Raw genomic sequence first — 14,305 nt, 5'->3', positions numbered from 1 at the left:
GGAGAAACGTGATTTCCTTTGGGGTTGATATGATGTTTCTTGTCTTATCCCAAAAGATTGCCGAGCCCCACTGCAACTTTTTTGACCCTAGATGGTACTTTTTTGACTTCTACATCTTGCTAATTGGCTGATGTTCTGCCCAAAGTCCCAGACTGAAAGTCAGATCAAAAGAGAGGTGCTTTAATATGTGAAGAAAGATCAGTAGTGCTCAGAACTGCAGACGATGAATCATCCATTTTAATTGATCTTTTGGCTAACCACATGGCTGTTGTTGTCGAAGCGTTGATGAACACCGCAGATATTGCGAGAATATTCCCAGAGGAGTTAACTAGGCAAGAGGTCAGGAATGGTTTAAAGCCTCTCTCTTGGGGATCGTGATAGATTAGAGAGTGTTACCTTGAGGCTCAGATGGATGTGTTCAATAAAGGAGATGGCAGCTTTGTGGATAGCTTGAAGCTTGGAAGTTAAATGCTGGCCTTTTGGCATACAATTCTGCATGCTCTTGCAGGAGACTTGTCAAATCTCAACCGTACTGTTTTGTTGTCCCGGTTGTATTCACTCTTGCTTTTGCCATCATTTCCTGTCATCAATTTCAGACCCAGTAAAAAGACGCATGTAAAGTCATGTGTAAGGGAATGCTTTGGTAAATCCCACAACCACAGACATTAGAGAGCAAGTGAAGGAGCTTTTTTGAAACATGATTTCTTTGCAAAAGAAGAAAACACCAAGGTAGCTATTCAAACCACATTTCAGATAAGGATCACTGCGGCTTGACAAGGTGACTTGCTTTGCTCTTTTTTCCGTAGTTTTAGTTACATCAACAGAACCAAATGATCAGAAGTATTTCATTTAATGTGTCTCCATTGAATATACTGGTCTTTCATAAGATTTTGAGGCTGTACATCAACGTTTACCTGGTGGGTGTTTTACTCCATGGCACCTTTGTGCCTTCCCAACATTGTTTTTTATGTTAATGATCTTTGTGCCTGATTTATACTTCTGTATCGAGTGATCGATTTAACCCACGCCGCATTCCTTGCACATGGCTTACACTGTTGTGAGCATTTACACTTCTGCTTGTGTTGCTCTGGTAACAACACTTTCAAAATGCTAGTAGGCAGTTTAGGCTAATAGGAAATGCATGCAATGCTACTGTAGATGTGGCTCAAACTTGCACTCATAAAGAGACCAGAACTAACGAACATTCAACAAATTTAATCGCAAAGTAAACACAAAACAAAAGTATTCATTTTCTGCATGACTTGACACTTAAACATTCATTTAAAAACTCATTTGACTTCCCTTGCTCTACTCCACAGGCTTTTGGTCCCACCCCACACTCATCACCACTACCATGCCGACTAATCACAGATCATGCGCTCATGACAAATAGGCAATTTTTTTTTTTGGGAGTTGTGCTTTAAGGTATGCAGTTAAGTAAAGGCTATGCCAGACAATCCATATGCACTCAATGCAGAAGTATAATTTTAATGGCCTTAAGTTGACTCCTAAATCATTGCCATTGGAAGTTTCGTTTCACCATACACTGAAGCTGCATCATAAATCACCTACTACTCTGTAGTTACTTTGTTTGATTTTGAATTTACTTCATGAGTGTTAGAAAAGTATGTTATATGTAACATACATGTAAGTAGTAAGAGAGAAACTCGGGCATACTACATCCATCATTTGTCATTATCTTGTGACTTACCTGCATCAGTTGCATCGCTTTACTCTCTTTCATGAATTCTCTCTGGTGGCATCATGGGATAACGTTGCATCTTTGAAGATGTGAAGATGCGCAATTCAGATTTTTGCCAGAAGTACTAGGTCATCTGGGCATTTCTTGTGTGCTTTTTTTCCAAATTCTATAAATTTGGACATACCACTATAATCACAAACTGTTTATAATGTAATATATAGTATGAACGTATGCAATATTTGACACAGCATTTGTCTCCCCAATCTGAAATCCAGAATAAACACATGAATCTTTTGACCCTTACTTGTTTCTCTCCGTTTGGGCCTCTTAATGTTCTATTGAGCCAGCCGTCTTTAGCAACTCTGATTTACCATCATAACCTTTTACCTTACGGTTGCCGTCAGCACTTTCTAAACATTTTCTCTTTGTTTATGTCCGTCCGTCACTGTCTCAGACTTCACTCTCTGTCATTCAGCACTTCTCTGTTGAATTGAGCTGCTTTGGGACGGGCTCCTGGGGCACCAAAGAGACTAAACAAAGTAGTAATGTGATGGAAGCACCCCTGACGCTGACAGTTCTTATACCGAGAGCAGTCACTCACTCTAGTGTAGTGGCCTGACCTCAATGTCTAAGTGATGGACGGCAACCTTTACTAAGGTTAACCTCTTGCTATTCATTGGCATTGTGTCAATATTAGTGGTTTGTGGGGGGTTTCTGGGAACGTCCTCTTTGTTTGGTCTGTCTCAGATTAAGATACTCTCTCAAATCTCTATCAATGCATTTAAAGTGGATCGATAATAAATCTGAAGGTCAGCTTGGTGCAGATTGATCGCAATATTTATACATGTCAGATTATAATAGAGGTCAAAGTTGGTTAAAGGTCAATTTATCGAAGTTAATTCGATGAAGGTTCTTCCCTGTAAACAATGCAGTTATTAAGCAGTGCTGCATTGCTACATAAGCTGTTTGCTTTTCATTTCAAAGTAGTGGCTCCCCTGTGACACATTCAAACTCTCATTTTCTCTTCTTTTCACAGCTTAAGGGCAACATACAGAACCTGAACATCCATATAAGTCATGATGCCAACGAGTAAGTACCTCCCTCTTACTTTGACCATTGTATTAACGCTGACCTTTCAGCTTTATCTATTCATGCCAGGTGTTCAGTGTCGAAATGTTGTTTGTTTTAGTGTTATGAAATGTGTTTTTCTCAGTTAGCTTGCATTTTATTTCAGTTAACAAATTGTTTGCATTTCATTTTAATGTTTGTGTTTAATTTTTAATCCTAATAGATTTGCCCCCTTGTGGTCAACAGCATATCTTTTGCAGTTCCGTTTTTACTTAGTTGTTTTATTGCTTAGTTTTGTGGCTTAACAATATTGTCAAAATATGATGTGCAATTATGAACCATCATTATAATATAACAGAAAACATGTATCTTTGCTCTGTTTTAATCTTTCTTGTTCAGTGCATTCAATGTCATTGCACCCAGGAAACCCTAAACAATTAAATGAGAGCCCTTAAACAGCTAATTTAACTAAAACCAGGAATATTCAGATGCAGCAACTGTGACACACAAGTGTTTTGATGCCGATCTGGCTCTGTCAGTGGACGACCAGAATTCATTATCATAAACAGAACCCCTGGAGGTTATGAAAGAAGCAGAAAGTCCCTCGGTTGAGAAGAGTGGCATTTTGTGTTGAAATGTCATCGCTGCAGATCCTGTATGTCATTTACTGAAAGGAGGGCTACACAGAATGAACAATGAATTAACATCAGCACTCCTATTATCATCAGTTGACATGTATTTGTATCACAGACTATGTATATTTGGCTTCATTTGATTTACGCTTTTTTTCTACACATAGCAGTTTTTGCATCCCTTTAAGCCTCACAGCAAGCAATTTCTGTTTGTGCCAGCAGTCTCTTTGCTTATTCGGCTCTATCTCCAACATTTTCAGCCATAAACAAATGCACCGTCATCCAACACTTTACCATATGTTCCTAAGTCAACATCATCTTTTATTAAACAAACAGTTCTGCGCTTCCCATCGAAACCCCAAATGTTCAATCCGTACGCAAGCACCTGCTGTTTTAGTACCATCACCTCATTTCACAGTTTCAATCTTTATAGAGCTTAAGTCTTAGCTAATACCTCTCCGATGGGAACTATCTTGCTGACCTTCCCCCTAAAAGCCGCAAGGACATGATTAAAAACCACTTACAATGGGCCTCACTTGTGCTTTCCTATCGCTGCCTGTGATAGACCATCATGCCAGGACTGACTGTCACAAGAATTGCATTAGCAGAAGCCGGGGGTGTCGAAAAGGGGTCTCCCATCTCTCGAATATAGCTAAGAGCGTTCACGGCTAGACTGACAGCCGCCACTGTGATTGTACATTCCTCTCAGGCTTTAAGAATTGGTCTTGGGTGACCAAGTTCTTCAGATATGTACTGTTGATGCCAATGTACCAAATGTCAGCCACACTTCTAGGTGTTGAAAGAAGTCTCAAGCCAATCTAACAAGAGCACTCTCAATTGCCAGAGGACAGTTTCTTGCTAGAAGACCAGCTTGAAGTGAAGATCCAAAGAGTTTTACACTCAAGCAGAACAGATCACAGACAGATTCAAAGATTTTTCATGGACTCTAATTAGAGACTGAATAGACCCTCATTAATGAGCAGACCTGAATAAATGATGAAATTATGAAGGTGGCAGTAGCTCCCTTGTGGCCAGTGACCTAAAGCCCTCTCTCAATTCCTAGATTTTTTTTCAGCAGCGTCACATAGAGACTGTAAAAAAAAGTTTCTTAATAGAGCCATATCACCCTGCAGCTCAAGAATAGTTACTCACTGAAGCTAAGCAAGGCTGAGCCTGGTCAGTACCTGTATAAAAGTCCACATGGGAAAACTAGATTGCTGTTGAAAGTAGTGTTAGTGCGGCCAGCAGAGTCCTAATGTGCCAGTGAAGTGAAGGGGACACTATACTGTCAGTGAGTGACGTCTTTCAGATAAGACTTTAAACCGAGGTCCTGACTCACTGTGGTCATACAAATCCAAAAGCACTTCTCTTTAGGAGTAGGGGTGTAACCCTGGTGTCCTGGCCAAATTCCCTCTATTGGCCTTTACCCATCATGGCCTTCCAATCATAACCATCCACCGAATTGGCTCCTTCACTGTCTCGCCATTCGCACCTATAGCTTGTTTATGTTGAGCACACTGGTGCCGTTGTCCTGTGGCTGCTGTCACACCATCCAAGTGGGTGCTGGACAGTGGACAGACCCCCCTCATGATTGATTTTGGTGTATGGCCATACATGATAAATGTGCTTTATAATACACATTACTTTACATTTACAATGATAGTTTCACTAGTCACCTTAACTGATACACCCAACTAATGTTGAGTTAAAACCCTTTTTGCTGTCTCAAGAACATGAACAATACTAGGGTTGGCTGGGTTTAGCTTATCAAGGATTAGCTTAATTCTTAATTCAGTAAAGGCAACTTCCCAAGAAGAAATGGATTCCCCGTTCCATGTATGAACTGTTGAGATGCTTAGACATGTGTTTTAGATCCTGGAGTGCTAAACCATTAATGCTAATAAACCACCTACCTCTGATTGATTCATGATCCAACAGAAGAATGGTGAAGTCCTGAGCCACTCGATCACTCAAGAAAACTCTAAGAATATTTCTGACCTACTTTCTGTGTGATCTGAATTTCTCCATTTGAATTTTACAATATTGAATTTCTTCATCTTGAACACTTGAATTCGTATTTGTCCAAACTGGATGACTGGACTTTTATTAAATAACACTTGTCAATAATTTTAATTTCAAATTCAAATATTTTTTTTTTCATTTTGTTAGCTCCATGCATACAAAAAATGTTGTTGAACCAAGTCACGTACCCTGGGAGAAGTAGCAAAGTAGATGAAAAGTGAGAGGGCAGACCAGGACAGAGCCAGGTCAGGACTTAAACTCAGTTCATCCTAAAGCACATCTGCTCTACCTGTACAAGCTCTGTCCTCTGCCTTTATATGGGCATTAAATGTACCATATGTTTATCTGAAATATGTTGTTGTCCGAGCCACACTGAGACATTGGACTTGGTATTGTCATGTGCATATCCCATGTCTGACCTAGAGTTTCAAGTAAAAATAGTTTTAAAAATGTATTAACCTGAGGAAGCATCTTCAGTCATGAGTACAGAGTTCTTAAAGCAACATGTTTCACAAATAGTCTGATTTAGCAATTCAGTGTTAAAGAGTTGAGTTTTACCATTTTTTAATCCATTCAGCTGATCTCCTAGTCTGGCAAGAGCACTTTTAACATAGCATAGTTTAAATCATTAAATAAAATTGGAGCATAGAAAGGCTGCTATTTTCTAGGCTAGTATTTGAATCCCTCGAGTTGGAATATCTGAACTTCAGCAGATATTCGCGCCGCAGTAAACAATCAGGAGCTTGCTCTTGTAGGGGAGTGAATAGGGTGTAGTGCCTATTGTTGGTGTTCCGAGGGGAAATCTTCTTGCCAACACTGGACAGCAGTTCATCAAACTGGGCTCAGCTCAGTTTGAAGCACCGCTGAAAGCCTCCATCATCCAGGTATAGTGTCTGGAGGAGTTGATGAACTCAGAGAGCTGGGTGCACCTCTGAAGGGATGTTGTGGACACGGAAATGACGCTGAATGAATCTACACTGTTTTTCAACCTTCATAAACCACAGCTACTATCGCAATAAAATTCATGTTAGCCATTTAGCAATGAAGCTAAAGTCACCGGGCAGACTGAAGCCCTTCCCGGTATGTGAATACGCGACTATTGTGAAGCGAATTTGACGTGTGAGTAAACTCAATGTTTGTGCGTATATTTATGCGCGAATAGACTGTTTTATTTTGTTTTCCGTGTCTGGTGTGAACACAGCATGATGATAAAGGATCTTTGTTGCGTTACCATGGCTGGAGCAGGTACAGTCAGGGCCGGAGCAAGCTAAACGGCCGCTCTAGGCAGAGGACGATCACGCCGCCCTCAACCCCAATGTGAAAACGAAAGTGACCGGTTATGAAAATGAAGTGACGTGTCACGGAACTCTATTCTGCCGCCCTATGCGTGGATGTAACTGACGACGCGCGGGTGCTGAGGGAGGTGTCGCGGACGCCGCCCTCTCTATTCTGCCGTCCTATAGGCGGATATAACTGAGGACGCGTGGGTGTCGTGGACCTCTATTCTGTCGCCCTATGCACGGATATAACTGAGGATGCGTGGGTGTCGTGGACCTCTATTCTGTCACCCTATGCGCGGATAAAACTGAGGACACGCGTGTGCTGATGGAGGTATCGCTGATGCCGCCCTCTCTATTCTGTCAACTATATGCGCGAATATAACTGAGAACGCAGGTGGTGAGGGAGGTGTCGCGGACATAATTGAGGATGCGTGTGGTAAGGGAGATGTCGCGAACACTGCCCTCTCTATACTGCCACCCTGGACGGCCGCCTAGGTCGCCTCTATGGACGCGCTGGCCCTGGGTACAGTGATATTACAAGACACCTGAAAATAGTCCCCAGCTAGGTAACTAGTGATAAAAGCTCTGTTTAATATCATTGCCCCTGCTGAAGCTATGGTACTGCAGCAAAGTTCCTTTATTATTATGCCTGTATAAGATTATTCTATACTTATCAACCTAGAACATAGCAACTTTTTATTCTTTGTTGGTCTTAGTACATGATAGTAACTTAGTAAATACGATAGTAACTTTGTAACTACAGAGAATAGTCAAGCTTTAAATAGGAAAATTATCAAGACTATTTTTTAATAGTCTCATCCGATTCAATTATCTATGCTAAGCTAAAAAGTGCTTCGGTCTGACTTGGAGATCTGCTGAATGGATTAAAGCAACTCTAGGGGATTTGTAAAATGAGTCTATTTCCAAAAAAAAAATGCTCGTTCCTTTAAGATTTCACACATGAACCACACTACTTTATTTTAACCCTACTAGGCTAAGGAGAGTGATTTATGTCAATAATACACATGATGACATTTGAGGAGATCTGACCTTAAGTATCACTGTTTTAAGTCTTAACTGCTTTATATAGAGCAGTGAAATGAAATATCTCCAACCATAATAAGCACACACATTACCCTACCGGTACAACAGGTACTATGTGTTCATTGCGTGTCTTTCAGGATAATTAAGACTGACCTACCTGTTCAGTGATGTATGGCTCCTGGAGTTACAGGTGTATGTACAGCCCAGTGAGAGGACGATGACGCTGACCTTAATTACCCTTGTGTGCTTCATACCAACACTGAGCTTGTTCCTCTTGTGCTTTATTTAGGAAACCAGACAGCATGAAGCAGAAGAATGCCTTCCCGCCTAACTTTATCCACTCTCTGGACTCCACTCATATGATGCTAACTTCACTGCATTGCCACAGGTGAAGCTCTGTGGTTTATAGGTTACTGTGTCTTTGAAGCAAGAGCACAGGTGTCAAATCCAGCTTTAACCCTAATTAAACACACCTGATCAAACGAATTGAGTCATTGATTGATACCTACAGGTAAGTGTGTTAAAGCAAGGTTGGAACTAAAGTGTGCAGAGCTTTGGCCCTCAAGGAAACGGATTTGACACCTGTGACCTAGAGTGACTGTGTTTTAGACTGTTTAGCAAGAAATAACCAATCACATTCTAAAAGGTGGTTGTCTTATTTAATATTCATGACCTTTTTACATTTACTAATTGGACAAGTGAGATGCTGCTGTTTGTTTTTGCTTTGTCACATAAATATGCAAACAAGTTTAACCTGAATACCTAAATGTAATGGGTTAAGAGTGAACAGTATTACTTTTTTTTTTTTGACTGTTGTGATTGATTTTCACCATTTTAAAAATCTTTGTTTGCATTTATTTGAATAAATAGGCTAAAAATAAAGCACTTAAATGGAAATGTTACAAACACTTACCTCAATTAATAATGCACATATAATGATAATATTATGAATAATAATAAATATTGATGATTAATTTGAATCAATATTAATATTATTTTTTGCAATAATAATAGTAATAATATTATTTATTTTTATTTTCATATTATTATAATAAATAATTAATGACATTTAATTCTAAATTATAATATTAAAACAAAATATTAATATATTCAGTAGTTGATAATAATAATTTTGAATAATTATTACAATTTATAATTCAATATATTTAAAATAATTTAATTATTTTTATATTTTTAAAGAAAAACTAAATTATCTAGAACAATAATAGTGACTAATGATTTCTACATATATTTAGTAATAATAAATATTGTAATATTAATAATAAAAGTATGATTATTAATAGATTTAGTTTGTTTATGCATATATTTAATATATAAACTAAAATATTAACAGCAATATTCATTATTTTTAAGACTATTATTCTTATTAATTTTAGATTTGTTTATTGATATTAACAATATATTATTATTCTTTTAATGTGGTTTGTACAATTTCTTCTCTTTTGTTGAACCCCCCAGGGCTGGCCTCACGTTTGTGTCCGTCCATGACTGTTATTGGACACATGCAGTGACAGTAGACATCATGAATCGGGTATGTAAAGAACAGAGTGTTCTCTGAACTATGTTATCAATGTGTTTTCTCCAACACCAATGGCTGAGTGGCCCAAACATGTCAGCTTTTAACGGCCAGATGTTTGCGTGCTGAGTTCACCATATGTTCAATAACCATTCCTGTCAGCATGGGTTATTTCAGAGCTGAATGGCCGGAACTGCAGTATCTTTTTGGAAAGTTGCCATTAACTAAACTTGCCTACAAGCTTTTTTTAGATTTTATGATCCAGATGTTTCACAATTAACCTATCAGTGAGCCTAAAACAGAACTTCTTGTCCTCCATCCAACTCTTTTGCTGATGTTTATGCTATAAGCCTCAGTCAGATTTTGACACAAATTTTTCATGATTTCGGCATGTTTTTCTTGACGTATGGTGTCGTAGGGATACGCAAACAACAATTGGGCATTGTGACTCAAGATTCAATCGTTTCATCTCGTGCAATGTGGCATAGTTTATAACAGTAAAGATAGTAACGATACCATGCATGTGACCAGTGGCAGTTCTAGACCAGAGTTACTGGGGGGGCCAGGCAGGGGCCACTTGTATTTTTAGGGTGCACACATTAACATGCATCGCAAACTATTAAAACAATTATTCAAAGTCATTTTTTTCATGTATCATTCTGCAGTTTTCGTAAACAAGCTAATTAAATAACTTAAACTCAAAATAATCTTCCATGTTAATTTATTTGACAAGTATATTTGTATTGTAGTAGAATTACACATTTTTAACATTCAAGTACATCAAGGCTCATTTTTGCACCTGTAAATTTTAACACATAAAGGTGGAGTACATTTTTTTTGCCCTCCCATTAATTTTAAATAATGCTTTGCAAGTGATCTTTAACAAACCAAAGATCTTTTCATAGTATCTCCTGTAAAACAAAAAAATATTCTGGAGTTATATTAAGTCTTATTTCTTATAGTTTATTTCTTGTTAATTTTTTTTTTTTACAATTTTAAAGTCAGTATTATAAGCCTCCTAAAGAAATATTTACTGTATATTTTTTGATTGTCTACTCAACAAACCAGTTATACAATAACTTGACGAATTATTCCAACTTCCCTGGTTTACATAACTTACTTAAGTCTTTAAATTACACTTTAATCTGAATAAAAGACTATAGAATACTTAAAGGGATTTTGTCTGAATACAACTATCTTGCAAAATAACTAGTCAAATATTATACACTCACTGTCACCATGTGAAAGAAATAAAAGTAGTTTTAAAATATTCAAAAAGTAGGAATTAGATTAAACTTTTATGTTTAAAAGCTTGTTGTAACAAATCGTGTTGATGACTCGTGCTTTATGTCACTACTGAAATCAAAACTGATGAAGGCAAACTTAAACAAGTTGAATATTACTTTAACATGTTTGATGCATGTTTTTCCCCGCAATGCTGCCATTGCCGACAGAGCAAAGCTTTTTGTGTGCAGCAAACGTTTTTGTTGGGAGAGCAGTACGAGTATGGCAGAGAATGGCGGACCTTGTCTTTTATCAGGAGTTAGTTCACATTTAGACTCATCGCCGTGTGCTGTGTTTGCCTAAATACTCTAGATTACCAGCAGGGCTAATGGTTAAAATAGACAGGGCAAGAGACCTGCTGCACCCGGGAATTGAGGGAAAAGTCCTCATTTAGTGTTTATATAAACACGATTATCTTTACAACTGTATAAATTGTGGTTGTGTGTGTATATGAAATTACAAATAACAAATGTAACAGGGCATTAAATTACTGTTTATTTCTTTGCATTTTAACTTTGTGAATATAAAATCATGCGCCTCCTCATGGTTTGTGTCTCATTTTGTGAGCTAACTGACAACAGTTGTTCGCTCCCCTCCTTCTCCCCTGCTCAACTGGCCACACCCACTCTTGCCCTTTGTTCGCAGAGCTTCACGCCCGTTATTATGCATCTTTAGATTTTTTAAAATTCTGAGTTAGACTTGAACCGAAAGTGGGGGGTGTCATGGCCCTTTAAATGATTTATGTTGGGACAGAACCTTTTCGTTTGCTGTTCCTTGCTGATGGAACGATCTTCCCAATCCCATATGGACTGCTAAATTTAAACAAAAAAACACAAAATAAGCAAACAAACCGATCTTTCCACTGAAATAAACATTTCCTTGGTTCTTCTATGTCCAAAATATATGAAAAAATCATCTTGGTTTTAGCAGATCTATTTGTTTGTCCAAGTTAGCAACAGGAACCAAGTGGGGCAAGATTATCGATAGGTTGATTTGTTTTAAAGCCGAAACCGAAAGAAATAAAGAATTTATTCAAAGTGTAAGTTATGTTTTCATTATAGCTACTTTACATTCAACTTCGTTTGTTAAGATTCACCTCGACGTGGCCCAACTCCTGAAGCCTAATAACTCCCGTCTATTCCCCTTAAACCACATTGAGCCGTCTGAATTGAGACTTTTTATCGTTTCCAATCCTCGTCTCCTTCAGTAAGTGCTCTATTGTCTGCAAGTCTTTTTCTGACATGCTTTGTGGTCGCAGATTTCCCTAAAAAGGGAGAGTTGAGAATGGAGAGAGGAGAGACGTCTGAGACGAGTATAGGAAAGGAGAGGCGAGAAGGAGATAGCATTGAAGTGTGGGTAATGATTGACTGAGTGCTCTTTGTTGCTCCTCAGGTGTGCCGTGAACAGTTTGTGGCCTTGCATAGTCAGCCTATTCTAGAAGAGCTGTCCTGGTTTCTCCTACAGAAATATAGCAGAAGACCTCCGTAAGTCCCTTTGCACTATTCAGTGGTATTTAACTTCTGCCAAGTTGCAGTAATGCACTGATGTTCGACTTCACCTCATAACAAAATAGTAAAGTATATTCCTGTTAATGGCCAGTAACTGATAAATGGCTGATATTGTAATTCTATACTCTTAGAAAAATGTAGAATTTTTTTTTATCATTATCATATTTAAATGTATTATTGTATTTACAATTAGATATGAAGCATTAGCAAATAAATGAGTATTTTCACAATATATCCGATTACTGATAAATGTCTGGTATTATAATTTTATACACTTCAGAAAATGTGTACATTTTAAAAATCTAAATATTTAGGATTTAGAATTAGACATAGGATGATAAATGTAACTGTTTTTTAATTAACATTACTAACAAATGGCTAATATTTTACATCTATACTTACATCTATCTATAATTTACATCTATACTACACCCTAAAATAAAGAGTAGTATATATATATAAATATATATATATATATATATATATATATATATATATATATATATATATATATATATATATATATATATATATATATATATATATATGTATATATATGTATGTATATGTATATATATATGTATATATATATGTATATATATGTATGTATATGTATATATATATATGTATATATATATGTATGTATATATATATATATATATATATATATATATGTGTGTGTGTGTGTGTGTGTGTGTGTATATATATATATATATATATATATATATATATATATATATATATATATATATATATTTATGAGCAATATCACACGAGTAGCAGTGCTATATGGCTGTATATCGGCACAGGTCAAGGCCGCAGGCTGAGTGCCTTGTTGTCCCACCAGTGACGATATACAGCCATATAGTACTGCTACTCCCTTGATATTGTATTTATTCAACAGTTTGTACATAGTCGTGTATATAAAGAAAATCAAACACACAGAGTCTAAAAATCCTTTTGTATGAGTAACTACTTTGTTCCGCCATTCATTCACATCTACGTCAGAACAGCAGAAACCATTGCTATGTCGCAAACTTTACTTTAGAGCTAGTATTTGAATGATTCTCTGTAGTGTAATGTGTAAAGTGATGACAAAACGGGTGATTTTGCTCACATTTTAAAATTTATAAGGCTGAACGGCATGAAATGCAGAGACATTTCCCAGTACTTTTCTCTTGCAATCGGGAAATCACAATAATTAACCCTTAAAAAGTCAAAGCAAACACTACCAGAGACACTAACAGACTATGGTAAAAATACAAAAGAGAGGGATTACTTACCTGTTTTATAATGATTTGATCAGCTGTAGTTTGAAATTATAATGAGTTTTTCTCCTCTAAGGACTTATTATGCGGTCTCTATTGCCATCTTGTGGCAGAACATCAACCCTCTTTGCTCTGCTCAGTATGACGAGCTGATGAATGCCGATGCGCTTTGAAATGAGAAATATTTAAAATAGGTACTATCCTTATAAATAAACGGCATAGTTGCAATCTAAACAACTACATTCTAACCTAAAATAGCTTCAAAAGTACATCATTGTTCAACAGCTACAATATTGGTCAAATTTTTGTGAGTTTATTGATCTGCTGTTACTCTATGTGAGGGGAGTAATATAAAGGGATGAGGAGTGCTGTACGAGTGCTGTTATTGCAGAATAACCAGACAGAAATAGACAGAGCTGGTGTATATATATATATATATATATATATATATATATATATATATATATATATATATATATATATATATATATATATATACATACATGCATATATTATATATATAAACATTTTTACAATAAATTAACCGCTACTCTTAAGGCTGAATTTATAAATCATAAAAAAAGTTAATATTTAAAATATAACAAGCATAGACTTTGTTATAATAGATTCACTTTTTTACATTATTTTCTACATTTAGTTTTTATTTAAAAATAGATATGAAATAGCCATAAATGGCCATTTTAAAATAACCGATATGAGTTATATTAATAATCTATTTACCTTTTGTTAAAAATGAAAGTAAGCACAAAACTAGGAAACAAAAACACTTAAAACTTGAATTAAATAGACTATATAGTACATTTTCATTTAAAATCAGCAAAAATTATTTAACATCCAACTTTAGCAAATAAGTTATTAACATTGGGTTATCTGCATGAAAGTCCTGACCAATATCACTGCATATTTGATGTTGTAGACAGTAACTAATAAAAATACGAA

At 36.5% G+C, this 14,305-nt stretch overlaps 1 protein-coding gene across 1 annotated transcript in view; it reads left to right on the top strand.

Annotated features, from left to right (window-relative positions):
• Positions 1–14,305, top strand: part of polrmt (polymerase (RNA) mitochondrial (DNA directed)) — an 84,743-nt gene that overhangs the window by 63,487 nt on the left and 6,951 nt on the right. Inside the window, exons 16-19 of the mRNA XM_087304229.1 lie at positions 2,739–2,791; positions 8,038–8,136; positions 9,228–9,300; positions 11,962–12,053. Of these exons, the coding sequence (XP_087160355.1) occupies positions 2,739–2,791; positions 8,038–8,136; positions 9,228–9,300; positions 11,962–12,053 (317 nt within the window). The remainder of the gene's footprint in view (positions 1–2,738; positions 2,792–8,037; positions 8,137–9,227; positions 9,301–11,961; positions 12,054–14,305) is intronic.

This window comes from Danio rerio, chromosome 22, assembly GCF_052040795.2.
Source record: "Danio rerio strain M-AB ecotype USA chromosome 22, GRCz13ab, whole genome shotgun sequence".
NCBI classification, from domain to species: Eukaryota; Metazoa; Chordata; class Actinopteri; order Cypriniformes; family Danionidae; genus Danio; species Danio rerio.
This window is presented reverse-complemented; position numbering and strand designations above follow the sequence as displayed.